The following is a 15769-nucleotide window of genomic DNA, read 5'->3' on the forward strand; positions in this document are numbered from 1 at the left end:
GAGGTTAGTATGATTGCTTTTTTTTTTTTTTTTACTGAGGTTCATGAGCAGAAGCAGCTCTAAAGCAGCCGCCTGTATAAGAATCTTAAAGTATCTTCCTTAAAACCACTGCTGTATGGCAGTCTCCATCCCTGCCTCCTCTGCTATCTCACCTTCTGTCTTTGGAGCGAGAACGGCTCCTACGAGTGGATCTCCTGCTGTGGCTACTCCTCACCCTGCTCCCGGAGGAGGAGGAAGACGAGGAGGACGAAGAACGGCGACGCTGTTTTCTTTTCCTCCGGCTCCGACTGTCATCCTCGCTGTCAGAGGAGCGCCGACCCATGCTGGCTACCGGTCAGCTGGGATAACAGAGGCGTTGAGATGCGGTGAAAAAATACTACATTAAACGTGGAAGATCAGCTGTCATACACAATGTTTTCATTGACTCGGCTCAAGCAGAGCTCATTTAACATTGTCACTCAATAACGACCGCATTCAGAAAGGAAGTCTGTGTGTCAAATATGTCATTGATGAAGCAGCAACGACTCTCTAGTGCCATAATGCAATAAAACCTGTGTGATTCATGGGTCTCATTGACTTGTATTGAGGCTACAAGCAGGCTAACTGTGTTAGCCAAACTAGCTAAAATACGTAACCTCAAAACACAGCGTTTTAAGAGAAGTATTTAACCTTTGTGTCGGCATATTTGCGTGTCATTTCAGTAGCTTAGCTGTACATTAAAGTTCATTGAAGCAAAACAGATAGAAACCTGATAGTGAACGTCCCGCTCCTCTCTTTTACACCATTGAATTCCCCACGACTGGAACCACGCACTGCTTACTAGGCTCTACTCATCAAGCACCGAAACATCGATCGAATTCAGGACTTTAGAGTTAAACACAAAACAATCGATTGAAGCGTTTTATGTATTTAAATTTTCATTGTTGGTTTATAAAAACATATAATGCTATTTTTTACTCCAACAGCAGTAGTTGTTGGTTTAAATTTTTTTTAAAGGTGATTTTAAATATATATATATATATATATATATATATATATATATATATATATATATATATATATATATATATATATATAAAATTAAATCCGTCTTACATGTGTGTTGTCAAAATGCTTCAATATCTTCGTTGTGGTTCTTTTTCTAAGCAAATGTTTGCTATTGACTGCCAAACGGTTTCAAATTATCCTCAATCTTCTCCTTCTTTAACAACAAATAACAATATAAAATAATCCAGGAAATATCTGGGAAAGCCAATAATTTTTACAACTGGACACAATTGTAAATAGATTGTCGTTATCCTTTGTTCAGATTATTGTAGCATGTAAAAACAAATAAATAAAATCTGCCAGTATATATTTAAAAAACCATGAAGTCAGAAATCACTATAAAACTAATTTACATATAAAAATGTTAAATGATGATTTGCACAATGAATCCTCATTTGCTGTATCACTGTATTCCCAGTGCAGAAAATCAATTTTAAATTTTACTTATGTGTCAAAGGGAGTTCTCTCTGGGGTCCCTTGTTACTTTGGAGTACAGAGCTATTTAGTTTCCATATGCCTTGAACTGGCTCTACAAATTGGATCGAATGCAACTTGATTGTAGGTGAGCTTTGTGTTGTGTTTTTCCATTCTTCTTCAAATTTTTAATTTGATGTATCTGTACATAAACAGAATAATTTAACTCAGCTGAAAGTCACAACTAAGCAGCAATAGTTTTAAAAAATCTCGCAATTTTTTTTTCTAAAACACACGAAAAAATAAACCCACTTCAAAGATAAGTTACAATAAAAAAGCTAATAGATTACACCAGATACAGTAATAAAAACACTAGACTACTTCTAAAACGCATACACTTCTAGCCTAATTCTGAGAAACAGACTGCTTCAAAAATGTGTGCAAAAGCAAGCTCGCGTTTAAATAATAATACAACTGCTAGTTCATTTTTAAAATGTGTAAAATGTGAAACCCAGAAACGCCAAACATTCTGGAACAACTTCACTGACTCTCAAGGTTCATGGAGAGGGTCAAAAATCTGATAATTCGAAGATTCCAGTGATAAGAAACAACTTTATTAGTAGACTAATGCATTTTGACTTGCATTTCAAAATACTAATCTGACAAAGCTCACAAACCAAAATGGGCTGGGTTATTAATAAAAGTGTTTCTTGGCACTTCAACTGTTGCTGGAGTTTACATCTTATAAAATCAGCAATCATACACTAATACTTGTAAATACCTAGCTTCCTACTTAATTGCGTAAAAATTGCTGAATAAATCCTAGTCTATAGAGCAGCAAAATATTTTAATCAAAAAAGAACATTTTTGACCATAGTGACTTTCATATAATTTTGAATATGTAGAATAATTATGTTTATGCAGAAACAAATGCCCTTGTAATCATGATGCATGAGACAATGACTTTGCTCTTGGGGGCCACCTGTTGGTTTGGAGGCCCATAGCAGCTGCTTAGTAACTATTATACAGAAATACTGTAGTTCTGTATAAGCAAACTGAATAGCTAGTTATCCTGAAATGTTTATATAAAAACGGGCAAAAATAAATGTATTTATTTGGTTAGTTTTGTTTGTTTCACCATTTGTGCAGATTTATTGTCTGCAGTTTCAGACTACAGTGAATGAAAGCATTTCAAAGAAATATATGCATGCACCAGCACTCCGAACTTCTAGCATTGTGTTTTTGATCTGTCTCTACTCTACCAATATCTTAAGAAATGCATATTTATCTGAAAAATGTCAGCGAGCGTTTACGCGAGCTCATCTGCTCAGATAATAACGCACAACCTAAACTGCAAGGTCAGACAGAGCGCACGGGCAATTTGCAGTAAAGTAGAATAATTAATTACTCGGATGAAGTTTTAAAACACACACCGGAGCTGAAGGTGAAACGACTAATATTGTACACCGACTGATGGATCAACAGCGTGCACGGGCTGTAAATAGGTGATGAGAAACAACGTAATCGGAGTGCGCACTGCAAATAGATAAAAGAATCTGTTTAACGCTATCTGAATGCGTCCATGCTTTCAGATGCGGCGGGATTAATAGTAATTAATGCCTACGGTCCGAGTAGAAGCGCCGTTAATAATTAATTAGGAGAACTGTTCGGGCTCTGTGTGTAGAAATGCGGCTTTATATAGATTATCAATAAACATGCTTAATTTTGCATCATACTCTTCAACCCAACACTTTTCAAAATCCAGCCGTATCCTATTTCTTTTCTGCTTAGTTATACATACATACATATATGTATAAATAAATAAATTGCTAGCGCGTTTACCACCAGCCGTTATTGTATATTCTTAAAAATAGACATTTATATCAGCAGGAAGAGGAGGGAGGGGTAAAAAAGCAGGGGGATAGAAACTTTAATTAGCGAGCCCAATGGCAACATATCGTATAAGAAGGCACTGGGCTATAATTAAGCGTTTATTTGCTGTTTAACACCCTAATGGCTTAAAATGGCCCAGTGAGGATTAATATTAAGCGATATAGTCTGGTTAATGATGACAGTCTGCAACGCATAATCACTGGTGAGAAACTCACGTAATGCTTTTTCAATAATAATAATAATAATAATAATAATAATAATAATAATAATAATAATAATAATAATAATAATAATAATAATAATAATAATAATAATTTTGGCGTCACATTTATTGATCTAAAAGCGAAACAATGGCAAGGCTTCGGGCCAAAGTTTTGGGGACCCCATGCTGTGTTCACTTGAGCTTGATCTGGAGCTGGGAGCGGACGTCTCTCCGCTGCTGGTCCGCTCTCACCTCTCTCCATTCCGTGTCATCCTTGTGCGTCTTATTTTTCCTCGCTCGCAGATCACAGAGATATATAGTGAGGAAGAACTCCTCATCTCATCCGTGTGCTCTTCCCTCTCTGCTTGTCATTTTTCGGATTTTTTAAGCCACGCCCCTGCAGAGAGCGAGAGAGAGAGAGAGAGAGAGAGAGAGAGAGAGAGAGAGAGAGAGAGATCCATGACCATCTCCCGGGTGTTTAAAAAACTAACTCAGGACAATAGCGGCGAATGAGCGCGTAATTAAATTAATTAGTCCTTCTTGTCAATCTTGGATTAATGACCAATAGCGGCGGTACTACTTAATGTTTTTGCTCCTCTCTCTCTCCCTCTCTTTTTTTTCCTCCCATATCATTGAAAAGGAAGGGGGGGCTCATCCCGGCATCCTGAGGGGAGGTAATTTGCACGGATCAAGGGGGCAAGGCGCCGTAAAGTATAAATACTGTGACTTCAATAGAGGATCACCAGCAGGTTCCCTAACTCCGCTATACCAAAGGAGGAGGAATTGGCTGAGAAGATATTTATATTTATATATATATTTTCCACCTTCATCCACAGTTTGGCTCGCATCATCTGGTATCATTTTCAACGAGCCACACCATTGATGTCTTAAGCAGCGAAGGGGGAGAGTGTGTGTGAGAGAGGGAGTGAGTGTATGGTGTTTTTTCCAAGAGGAGAGGAAGCAGTGATGGAAGAGCTCACCGCTTTCGTATCCAAGTCCTTCGATCAGAAAGTGAAGGAGAAGAAGGAAGTGATAACCTACAGGGAGGTGTTGGAGACCGGGGCGGCGCGAGCAGGGAGCCGGGAGTCTTTATCCGCGGAGCCCGGGAGCCGAGAGGAGGCGGCCGTGGTCGCCCGGAACGTGGCTCTCTCGCCGGGCAGGGAGACGGACATGCTCGGGCCGGAGAGGATCAGGGACGCGGGGAGTCCCAAACTCATTGACGGTAAGGGCTCTGCGCGCTGTATCCGCTTTAAGAAGAGGAGGAATAGGACGTTACCGAAAAATTGCCGGACAAAACATAAGTTAAAACATTTTAAATCAATAACAACAAATGTTGTGTTATATGAAAAAGGCGAAAGTAGTTTTTTTTTATTTGTTGACATATGTCACTCATATAGCTTACCCAATGGCAACTGAACTAGTCTATTTTTGTTTCGCTTATCGATCTTTTTCGGGTTTTTAAGAGGTTTGCTGAAGTAAATTTGGACAAGTTTCAAATCACACAGCTTCAAAAAACAGGAGAAAAGCCCGATTGTATGTAAAAGTCATGCAATTTCGTTGCACTTTTCTAAAGGCAAAAGGGATTTTGCTCCCGATCGAGAAAGATCTAAAAAAAAAAAAAAAAAAAAAAAAGAAAAAATACTGAAATGACTCAATTTACTCGCGTGAAAATATCATAGGGAAACTGATGTTTATTTTCAAAAACGATATGTTCTGGCCTTCTTCGTGTCAGGCAACAAGAAAAAAGCTACCGAGCGTGAGTTGCCTCAAGAATCCTTCTTTATGTCTGTTTCATTAAAGCGCATTTTGGCCTATGCAAAATAAACCGCATCTCAGTTAAAAAAAAGCCCCAAATATAGATTTTCAAGATAAATCACATCATAAATATCTGAAGCAGGCTTGGCACTCCAGATGGAAGAGATACTTTTGTTATTGACATTAACGTCAAACTGTTAAATACTATATGCAAAAAAGAAAAATAATAAGAATGAAATAAAATTAATACAAAAAAATAAGTCAATATTCTAAACTAAATGAAGTGATGCACTCAAAAGCAAGTGTTACATTTATCCAAACATATATTCCATTAGCATTGCTCTATATTGCGTGTGGCGTTTATGTGGAGGCTATTTCCTCTCTCGTGTTCTGTGACAACAGGCTGGACAAGATATCTTAGAGTTGGGAGGCTTGTAAAAGTGACATCTGTTCGTCATGGGCAGCGTGGTTAAAAGCGGAACCGCGACAAGCATGTATCAGACACCCAACAGTAGGCACGGCGCTGCATATTTATAAGCGGTAAATAATTAAAGAGCTTTATGTAGCCCGACAAAACATCCGAGGTCTGATAGCTGTGTGATATCAGAGGGCAAGCCTTTTTCTTCCCCTTTGCTCTCTCCTTCGTTTTTTAAAAAAATGTATTTTGTCACATGTCTTTTTTTTTAACGCAACCCCGTTTTATGTTGTCATTTTTACACACTGCAGGGCTCGCTGCATTCTACGAGCTTTGTTTTCCTCCATGAAGGAGGATGTCATTTTAGAGAAAAATAAAAAATAAAAAATAAATAAAACGAGCTCAGAGTCGAGGCAAACTCTGTGCCATCTGGTGCAGTAAATCCTTTTATTTTATTTCAGTTTTTAATAAAAAATAAAAAGAAATGAAACTATACACTGGAGAGGCTCTGTCGTGCACGATGCTGATCGCGGTCCCCCTCCCCCTCCGTCCCCCCCATCCCGCCTCCCCTGCTATTCTCGCAGGCACCACGGACGTGAAGGAGCGGAAAGAGGACTCGAAGCCCATCGAGGATGAAACGCAAACAAAAATCAAGCAAAGGAGAAGTCGGACTAACTTCACGTTGGAACAGCTCAACGAGCTGGAGCGGCTCTTTGACGAAACCCACTACCCGGACGCCTTCATGCGGGAGGAGCTGAGCCAGAGACTGGGACTGTCAGAGGCCCGAGTGCAGGTAACGCACGATTCAGAAGGAAAACAAATAAATTAATAATAATAATAATAATAATAATAATAATAATAATAATAATAATAATAATAATAATAATAATAATAATAATAACTTCTTTTTTTTTACATTATCAGCTATATCAAAATGAACAGCAGGGGAATAATTCTAGTAGGTTTTTTTTTTTTTTTGCTTTTCTTTTTTTTAGTTTTTCCATTTTTCGATTTTTCCATGATAAAGCTCCAGGATATGAACATGTTTCGTTGGATGTTATTATTATTATTATTGTAACGTAGAGGTGCAGAACTGCTCTGCTTGGCCTTGGTTTGTGAATATTCGCACAGCAGAACTGATAGCGCCTCCAGGACTTTAACAGATTACATAAAGAAGTGAAGATAAGGCCCCAAAATGCACTTTCTCTCTCTTCGTAATTTTAAAAAAAGTATTTGTCTCAATTAGTCCTTAATTGCCTCACCACTGTTCATCTAATCTTTATTGTCCAAATTGCACAGTTAACAATACGCCCACAGTGTAGTTTTTTTGTTTGTTTTTATTTTTATTATTATTTTTTTTTTGCATTTAAGATATGTGTTGCTAAGTCATAGGGACAGACCATCTGTGCAGAAACACAGTATGAGTGGTGGGAGATGTGAGAGGTGTGGAGGGCAGTAGGGGGGTATTCTCAGACATGTCCTGTGTAAGACGATCAGGGGGAGAGGATAAACACGAAGGCAACTTTTTTTCCCCTCTCTCTGTTTTATAACTATATCACAAATTCTCATAACTGCTATGCATTAACAAGCTCTTCGGAGGAATAAGTTTTATTTTCTTTTAATATTTCTCATAGACGAGTAAAGACTCACCCTTTACTACACCTTTTAAAAAAAATTTAATAAAAAAGAAGTTCAAACCAGCTTTTTGCGGGGTTCCCCAAGCCCTGAACTGGAATCCCCCCAAAATAAGACGCATTGTGTCCCGGACAAGGAGCACAGCTCGAGGGATTTGCATAAATTATGTATTATTTTCAACCCAATTTGAAACCAGCTTTCGCCTCCATCTCTCTCTCTCTCTCTCTCTCTCTCTCTCTCTCTCTCTCTCTCTCTCTCTCTCTCTCTCTTTTTTTTAAATCTCCATACGAGTATAATATAATTTCATCCCACATATTATTTAGATAGTGATTTTGGGCGCCACCACCACCACCAACAGCAACAACTTCGGTGCGTTTGGGTTTTATCACAGCCATAAATTAGTGCGCAAGCAGGGCATCCGAGCGACATGCGCTGTGATCAATAAATGAAGCCAGCTGACAGTCAAATCGATATGATATTTCAATCACGCTTTCATTGTTTGCGAGGCCTAGTGTTACAGAGGCTGCGGACAGACACGTTGCATTGTGGCCTGCTTTAGCCCAGGCTTTATCTGGGGTATTTAAAGCGGATTATCATAGTAATAAACCGTTTAATGCGCGTTCCAAGGCGGTTCTCTGGATTTCTTCGAAGAGAAACGTGAGCCACCGCGCTCTCGCTTTTTGTGGACTAAGTGTTGTAGCGGTGATTAGACATTTAAGCAAGCCTCCGACATGGATTTTCTGCAGATAAGGGTAATTAATTTCAGCGGTCAGAGAAAGAAGGGAGATGAGCGCTCACATCCCTCTCTGCTCTGATCTCCAAAAAAGCCATGATAGCATTGCTGCAATTCGATATCGGAGAGTCCATTCAACTCTTCGGGGACACTCATCTATAGAAAGATGAAACCATCGCTGACAAGGTTATTTATTATACCAGAGAAAGTCCTGCTCATTTTCCAACCGGAGTCATTCTATTCTCCTAATGAATTTGACATCAGATTTACTACATTTAGCCTTTTTTTTTTTTTTTTTAAAGCTTTTCTTCTCTCTGTCTCAACACCCTCCCGCTCTTTTGCTTTTCTTCTTGTTGTTGGAGGCTAAATGTATAACAATTAAAACCCGGGGTTAAGCAGAGGCATTAATATTTCAGTGCTCCTCGGGGATATTGTTTTTCTGCGGTTGTTGTCACTTTGAGAGGAATTACACATGGCCTCACAAGCAGCTGCCAATCAGCGGGTCTCTAATTAATTTCTGTCCCTGCAGGTTTGGTTCCAGAACAGAAGAGCCAAATGCAGGAAGCAGGAGAACCAGTTACATAAAGGTAACTCTCACACACCAAGGCAAACATATTCTATTCTGTTACACAGCCAACATCATTATTAAATATGGAGTTAATTATGCTCTCTCAAATTTCTTAATTTACTGTGTGAGTGGTGTAAAGCACTATTGTGATCCTGTTTCTGTTTTTGGTGTTGCTGCTTCTGCATACTCTGTGCTATCTCAACTAAAATGTTAAGTTCAATATGCCAAAGCCTGCTATGACTTCAATCTTTCAAAAATATATATATAAAAAAGAATTTTTTTATCATTGTATCTGAATAAATTGAGTCTTAAGGCCTTTCTCAAATCTTTCTGCTGTTTTCAATTAAAAACCTTTTTCACAGATAAAATGCCTTTAAAAAATGTCCAATGAGTTGTAAGGCATTATGCTGTTACAAATTTTTTTTAACTTTTTAAAATACATTTCACTGCTCTTGAGAAACAACATGTGAAGTTTTTTTTTTATTCTGTAAGGCAGTTTCACAAAAAAAATACATCAGTTGCTATGGTTGCTAAGGAAAGCTCAGTTATCTCCAACTTTTTACATTTACAAACCTTTCTAAATGAGACCTTTAGACTCCTTTGAAAGTCAGTCTTTATGAACAATTTGTACATCAAATCTATGTTATTCCTCTAGTTTAAGACTCACTGTACAGTGTTGTGTTTTGCCCTATGTGGCTCTGAATATTCCTCTCACAATTAAACTATCATCTGTGTTTTCCGCAGGAGTCCTGATTGGAGCAGCGAATCAGTTTGAAGCTTGTCGTGTAGCGCCATATGTCAACGTGGGGGCTTTACGAATGCCATTCCAACAGGCAAGTAACTTTGAAGCTTCCAGTCTTAAAAAATAATAACAGCAACAAATAATAATTAAAAAAAAAGAACAGACCCTCCCCTTCTCCCATCTACCCCCACCATCCACACATCCTACCCTGACTGCTGTCTTGGCACAGGATGTGCCCTAGTGCTATATGCAGAGAATCCTGTTCCATGTGTCTGGGTGTGTGTGTGAGGGGAAGTGGGGGGAGGGAAGCTAAACTCTTATTACTTCACTGGTGAGAACACTGTGCCAGCACAGCGCAGCTTAATTGGAAAAATCCCTCTCATGTTATTTTGACCATCTCTGGGCCCGTTTTAACTGGAGGAAAACAAAACATTTTAGAAGACTTTGCATGAGGCAGCGTCTTTTAGTTTCTGCTGGTGAACAGAATATTATTTCTATTCCAGAACTGGTGGAGATTTATCCCATGCAGATTTCCTCATGCTCTTGCCCTGCTTTTGAAACAATGACCATTGCATTTCTGTGATTGTTTCAGACTTTGTTCGATGTCTTGAGATCACCATAAAAGGAATAGCATAGACAATAGTTTTTAGTGATGCAGTGATTGTTGGGACTTTTGCTTCAAAGTTCACAGAAAGATTAAAAGCACATTGTGGCCTATAATCTGCTACTGGCATAAGAAAGCACATTGTTTTCATAATTAACAGAACCACACAAAGTTTTGTATAAAATGTCCTCAGTAAAACTATTGAAGATGAAATCTATACTGCAAAAATGTCTTTGAGTTCAGGCCATGCTTCAAAAGGGCCAAAAGTGCTACGTTTTAGATGAGGGCTGAACGAATATTCTGATGTGAGCTAAGACACAGAAGGTTGCTGCTTTACAAATACATAAGGATCTGTGCTATTGCTTTATTAATGAATGTGAACAACTTCAAATGTGGTGAAGGTCGATTAGACAAAAATGTCTTCAGTTACTATAATATACGTATTTACATATTGTGTAGTTTTTTTTTATGTGGCTCATTGTCCAGGGTCTCATTCTGTTGTGGGAAAGGCTTCCAGATTGGGAGAAAAGAAATAAAAGTTATCATTTAGATGCTTCTATTACCTTTGGACGTATGTCATGCTAATGAGTGAGAGGGCATCCATTTGTGTTGTGTGCAGTGTGACTCCTGTAAGAAAATATGTCTGATTCCTTTTCGCCACAAAACTATAGAACTGTTTCACAGTTCTTCAAAGTATTTGAAGAACGGTAGTTTAAAATATCTAAGCTAATTCCAACAGTGAAATAGACTATTGTACGCTGTACATGAATTCTTTAAAAGACAGTTTAAACTGTATAAAAGCCTCACCCTATTTGTAAAATGCAAAAAAGGACATTTAATGCTTTTTGGGGTGTCAGGATGAGACCCTTAGAAAATCAAGAGGGGTCAAACTTGAACTGAATTGCAGTTTTTATAGCACAGTTTTGACTGGTGAAAATTCTGCATATGGACAGAAAGTTATTTGACTGGCGAAAATATGATCAGGTTCTGTTTTTTCTATTTATAGGCATTTGTTCAAGGGAAATTAACATTTTTTATTTTAGTTTATTCTAAAAATGCTGACATTTTCTACCAAACTATACATAGAGATATTGTCATTTTGAGCATTAATGTTGTAAATGTCAAATTAACTCAGAGTTTTAGAAAGCAGTTTGCAGATGCCAGAAAAACAAAACAAAAAAAGCAAACACGACCATCTTACTTTTTAAACAACTATACTTTCTGAAGAGTTCAAAATTGTTGTGGCGTGTTTTCGTTTTGTAGAGCCTAAATCGGACAATTATCTTGAAACCGAGCAGCTGCATCCTAATACTGTGTGGAACAACCCTGATTTTCATTTAAGGCTTTTATGCCTCTCAATGCAAGCCACCAGTCCTTCACATTACTTTTAGTCTCAGCTGATCACTTAATTAGCACGTCATTAAGTACAATGAGGTGTGATTGTGTTGCCACTGGAATAGAAAGGCGTTCATGCTTGTCTGTTAATTGTTTCCAATTGTTTGTTTTTGTAGTCTATTAAACAGGGGCCATGTATACTTAATACCAGCTTATACCTCTCAGAGTTAATTTCCATCAACACACCAACACCATGAGACACACCAACATCAATTTCACAATACATCATATTTAAAAGAAGCATCTGAAAACCTTCATCTGAAAAATGAAATGGATAAGTAAATAGATGATCATCTGTGTGGTAACTGCCACTGATTTAATAATGCAGTCACAAGTCTCTGGTGAAAATGATCCTGCATCCATCCCACTGCAAAGTTAACGCATGTTCTCCCCCTTCTCTCCCTCCCCATCCGTGCGTCCCGTCCCGTAGGATAGTCATTGCAACGTGCCGCCCTTCTCCTTTCAGGTGCAGGCGCAGCTGCAGCTGGACAGCGCCGTGGCTCACGCGCAGCACCACCTGCACTCTCACCTGGCGGCGCACGCACCCTACATGATGTTCCCCGCGCCGCCTTTCGGCTTGCCCCTGGCGACGCTCGCGGCGGAGTCGGCCTCCGCCGCCTCAGTGGTGGCCGCCGCCGCTGCGGCCAAGAACACGAGCAAGAACTCCAGCATCGCCGACCTGAGACTGAAGGCCAAAAAACACACGGCGGCGTTGGGACTGTGACAGCGAAGACACGAGGCGACTGAGGAGACACTGAACCAAAACTGCTTACAAAGTGAGGGGAGAGAGGGGACGGGGGCGATAAAGTATTGACGGACGTAATTTATGTTTTCTCAATGAAGGAGGACGAGTATAATTATAAAATATAGGCTATTTATGAAATACAATGAGGAAGACTGTGACGTGATAGCCTACACAGAAGCCTAAAGAGGCGGACGGGGGTGGACGGCGACGCGGGGATAGACACCCCGACGAGGAAGAGGAGGAGGAGGATGCAGCCGGGTCGGTCGATTCTTTGTCAAACAAGGCGAACCATTCTGCAATTTTTCCTGTTTAAATATTGTATTCTTGTTGTTATGATTTCTTTTCGATTCTACATAGAGGCTGGCCTCATAATATTTCAAAAGAAACGGGAAAAAAAGAGAGAGGAACAACAAAAAAACAAAACCCCTCTGCTGAAGTAGCGGATATTCTTTGTCAAAATAGGGACAATATCTCTCCCTCCACTGTTTCTTGTCCAGTTTGAAAATGCCTCTGCAGTGTTTGCATGAGTTCGTGAGCCATCTACCTACCCCACTTTCCCCCACTCCTGTCAGCTCTTATCCTCTGTCCTCCCCTCTCAATTCAAAGTTTGGCCTTCCTGACCTTGATTAGACCTCCCATGGCTGAAGGTGAAACGGACTCCACGCCAGAAATGTGAGATTATAAAACAAGACGAACGTTTTTTTAAAACCCTCATATGAGCCAGTGTCCATATATTTAGCCTACAAGGTGATTTGCGACTTCCCCCACCATACACACTTTTCCCCTCTTTTATTTTTATTTATTATTATTTTTTTTTAAGGAAGGCAAATTTCATAAAAAATACCATCTCTAACACAGTATGCGAACCGGTACGGGCACATGTAAAATATGTTTATACTCAAGAAGGAAAAAAAAAAAAACATGCATTATTTTTTATGATTTAGTGGTTTTACGAATGCCTCGTTGGGGATTTGTTAATTTTGTATTATTTTCCCGTGCATTAAAAATCATGTGCTTTCTGTATGTAATTTTGGATGTTTTTTTTTTATAACAGTGAACATAAACTCACCAAACGCACGGGGTTTTTAAAGGGGTTGGGAGAAAGAATGACCATAAAATTATTTTGATTTTTTTCCCCATCACCTGTGAAACGTGAAACCACCTTAACAAAAAGTTGACTTTTTTTTTGTTCTTATAATAAATTAACAAAGTTTCTTTAATGACTTGATTTTTCTAATTAATTCGATTAAGTTTTATACCCACAGCATAGTCATTATTGTTATTGTTGCAATCAGACAAGGCTTTGAGAGCAATAGATTTTTTAATAATTTATAGGTGGAAGTCTTTTGATAAGAGTTGTGACAGGTCCGTTTACTCGGAAACATTAGTGTGTGTCTGTGTGTTATGTGTGTGTGAGTGTGTGCGTTTGCGCGCGGGTGTGAGTGTGTGTTGCAGCGCCCTTGCAAAGCCATGCATTATTCATAGTTTGCTTATAGAGGTGTTTTAGAAGAGAACTGATCATTTCCAGAACAAGTTAACAGGCAGATAAGAGACACAAAGCCGTTCAGTATCTCAAAGATGAAGTTTTGACGCGTTTTAATAAATGCATACAGTATATTATGTGTAGATATCAGTGAGGTATTTTAATGTAAAACTTTATTGTTACTGGAATTCGAATCCCTCCGGACTGGAGGCCCGATAATTAGTTAAAACAAGTCTAGATGTTTAATTTGAATTATTCCATTCACTTCAACTCGCAACGATATGAACGCACAATTAGACTCGGCCTTGATCCATTGTACATTATTTTCCCACAACATGTTGCAAGTGATTAAAAGACCAACAAAAGATGAAATAAAGTGAAGCATTGAGAGGAAAATTATACAGATATAATATCCCTTGAATTTGGCAGCCTGCCCGTCTCTGTTGAATGCAAATGTTTCCTGCATTGTTTTGTTTTTGTTTTATGACCTGAAGATTGACATTGTGAATAAAAACATACAGACAGCCCACAGCTTAGAAAACAAAGCCAAAGGCTGTGCACAATAAATAAAACAAATAAATAAATAAAAATAAAAATAAAAATAAATAGATTAATTAACGCTTGCCTTACTTGACTCACAAATTTCCCTGATTCATTCCCTGACATCTTTAACCGCCTTTTATTGAACATTTAATAAACACCTGACACGGGAAGCCTATAATTATAGGAATCCAGATCTCATTACTCTTCCGATATTTTTCCACGCAAAACACAATGTCCTCAGCTATTAATTAATACCGACCTCACCGCGTCTGCATGGCACGGGAGCCTGGCGTGTTTGTGTGTTCATCGGTGTTTGGGGCAGGATTTAGACGCCAAAACTATTGAATTATTGATTGTGAGCCCTCGCCAGTAAATGGAGGAGACGGAACTGGGAAAGTGTTGATCCGGGGGCGCGCATGCTTGTCCCGCGATGGGGCTTAAACACTGGAGTCGGGGGCGCGCACCTTCCTCAGATTCTCCCAAATTAATTCTTTGCTTGTAGACCCACCGGGTCTCAGGTCAAGTTCATCCTATCGTTAGGTCTTGATAATTATACTGTACATCCATAATTTACAACTATTATAACAGCAAATCACCAGGAATTATAATTGAGAGCCGCATGTGCAGGTTGAGCTAACATAATCTAAATATAATCGAAAAATGTGTATATTTCACCAATTTAACTTATAAAATGAAGCCCATAAGTCGATACACATATAATTATACATTCCATGTTATTTTAGACCATTACAGCTTACACTATATGGAAACCCAGAATTAGTTTTTCTTTTGAATTAAATGTGTCATAAAACAAAATGAAAAGATATTTTAAATACAGAAATGTTCTTATGGTCATGTAAATCACAAGTACTCATTGAACTCAAAAAGAAGAGTTGGCCTCGAAAAAGAATTGATAAAAGAGTCCAACATCAGAGGTAACTGGATCCAGGCAGATCAATGGAAAGTTGAGTGGAAGGAAAAAGTGAGAGTTGCATGTGTTTAGGGTTACACTTCAAAGCCACAGCAAACAAATATTCTTTTTCGGTATGTCATGCAATATACAATTTTTTGTAATCTGGGCTTTCCTTCGTTGTAAGCCATGTTCTTTCACGTTTACAGAAATAAGTGCTTGAATATATATCACTCAGAGTGTAATACATGAGCTTCACTTCTTACTATGAATTACTAAGAGGTAATTTTGATTGTATTCAAAAAATATTCAGAGGCTCATGTATTTTAACTTGAATGTAAAATTAATGACAAACTGATATACAAGACAGCACAACATTTCTGTATTTAAAATCTCTTTTAATTACTGTGCAACTCCCAAGAGTAAAATTCCCAAGAGTAAAATTGTTCTTATGGAAAATGGAAAATCAGAAATGTTGAATAAAACACACCACAAACCACAAAAAATACTACCGTAATTTGTTGTATTGCATAGAAAATATGCACATTTCAGCTCATGTTGAAGATCATGTTAGCATGGTCAAAATTCAAACATGTTGTTTCCCAGAATGCAATGTAAGGTTGACGGGAATACAATAGTTTTGCTTTGAAATCCAGTAACTACAGTGACTCTGCATTGTTTAAGC

General features: G+C 38.5%; 2 protein-coding genes across 3 annotated transcripts in view; one reads left to right on the forward strand and one right to left on the reverse strand.

Moving 5' to 3' along the window:
- Positions 1-854, reverse strand: part of rsrc1 (arginine/serine-rich coiled-coil 1) — a 146227-nt gene extending 145373 nt beyond the window's left edge. The window contains exons 1-2 of the mRNA XM_044120621.1: positions 749-854; positions 153-338 (exon numbers count right to left, since the gene is read on the reverse strand). Of these exons, the coding sequence (XP_043976556.1) occupies positions 153-322 (170 nt within the window). The 5' untranslated portion in view covers positions 323-338; positions 749-854. The remainder of the gene's footprint in view (positions 1-152; positions 339-748) is intronic.
- A 3363-nt stretch (positions 855-4217) lies between these two features.
- shox2 (short stature homeobox 2) lies at positions 4218-13368 on the forward strand. 2 transcript variants are annotated; one of them, XM_044120627.1, is made up of 5 exons: positions 4218-4778; positions 6311-6519; positions 8624-8681; positions 9407-9495; positions 11834-13368. In XM_044120627.1, exons 1-5 carry the CDS (start codon positions 4490-4492, stop codon positions 12125-12127), a joined length of 939 nt encoding a protein of 312 aa, XP_043976562.1. In that variant the 5' UTR covers positions 4218-4489; the 3' UTR covers positions 12128-13368. The 2 variants fall into 2 exon arrangements, with proteins under 2 accessions (XP_043976562.1, XP_043976563.1); XM_044120628.1 differs by having other exon boundaries at positions 4284-4778; positions 11870-13368.
- Positions 13369-15769: the final 2401 nt, after the last annotated feature.

This window comes from Gambusia affinis, linkage group LG06 (genome assembly GCF_019740435.1).
Source record: "Gambusia affinis linkage group LG06, SWU_Gaff_1.0, whole genome shotgun sequence".
NCBI classification, from domain to species: domain Eukaryota; kingdom Metazoa; phylum Chordata; class Actinopteri; order Cyprinodontiformes; family Poeciliidae; genus Gambusia; species Gambusia affinis.

Coding starts and splice junctions, on each gene's coding strand:
- shox2 (XM_044120627.1), top strand. CDS start 4,490: ATGGTGTTTTTTCCAAGAGGAGAGGAAGCAGTGATGGAAGAGCTCACC. Junction 4,779..6,310: donor GAGTCCCAAACTCATTGACG/GTAAGGGCTCTG, acceptor CTATTCTCGCAG/GCACCACGGACGTGAAGGAG. Junction 9,496..11,833: donor TACGAATGCCATTCCAACAG/GCAAGTAACTTT, acceptor CCCGTCCCGTAG/GATAGTCATTGCAACGTGCC.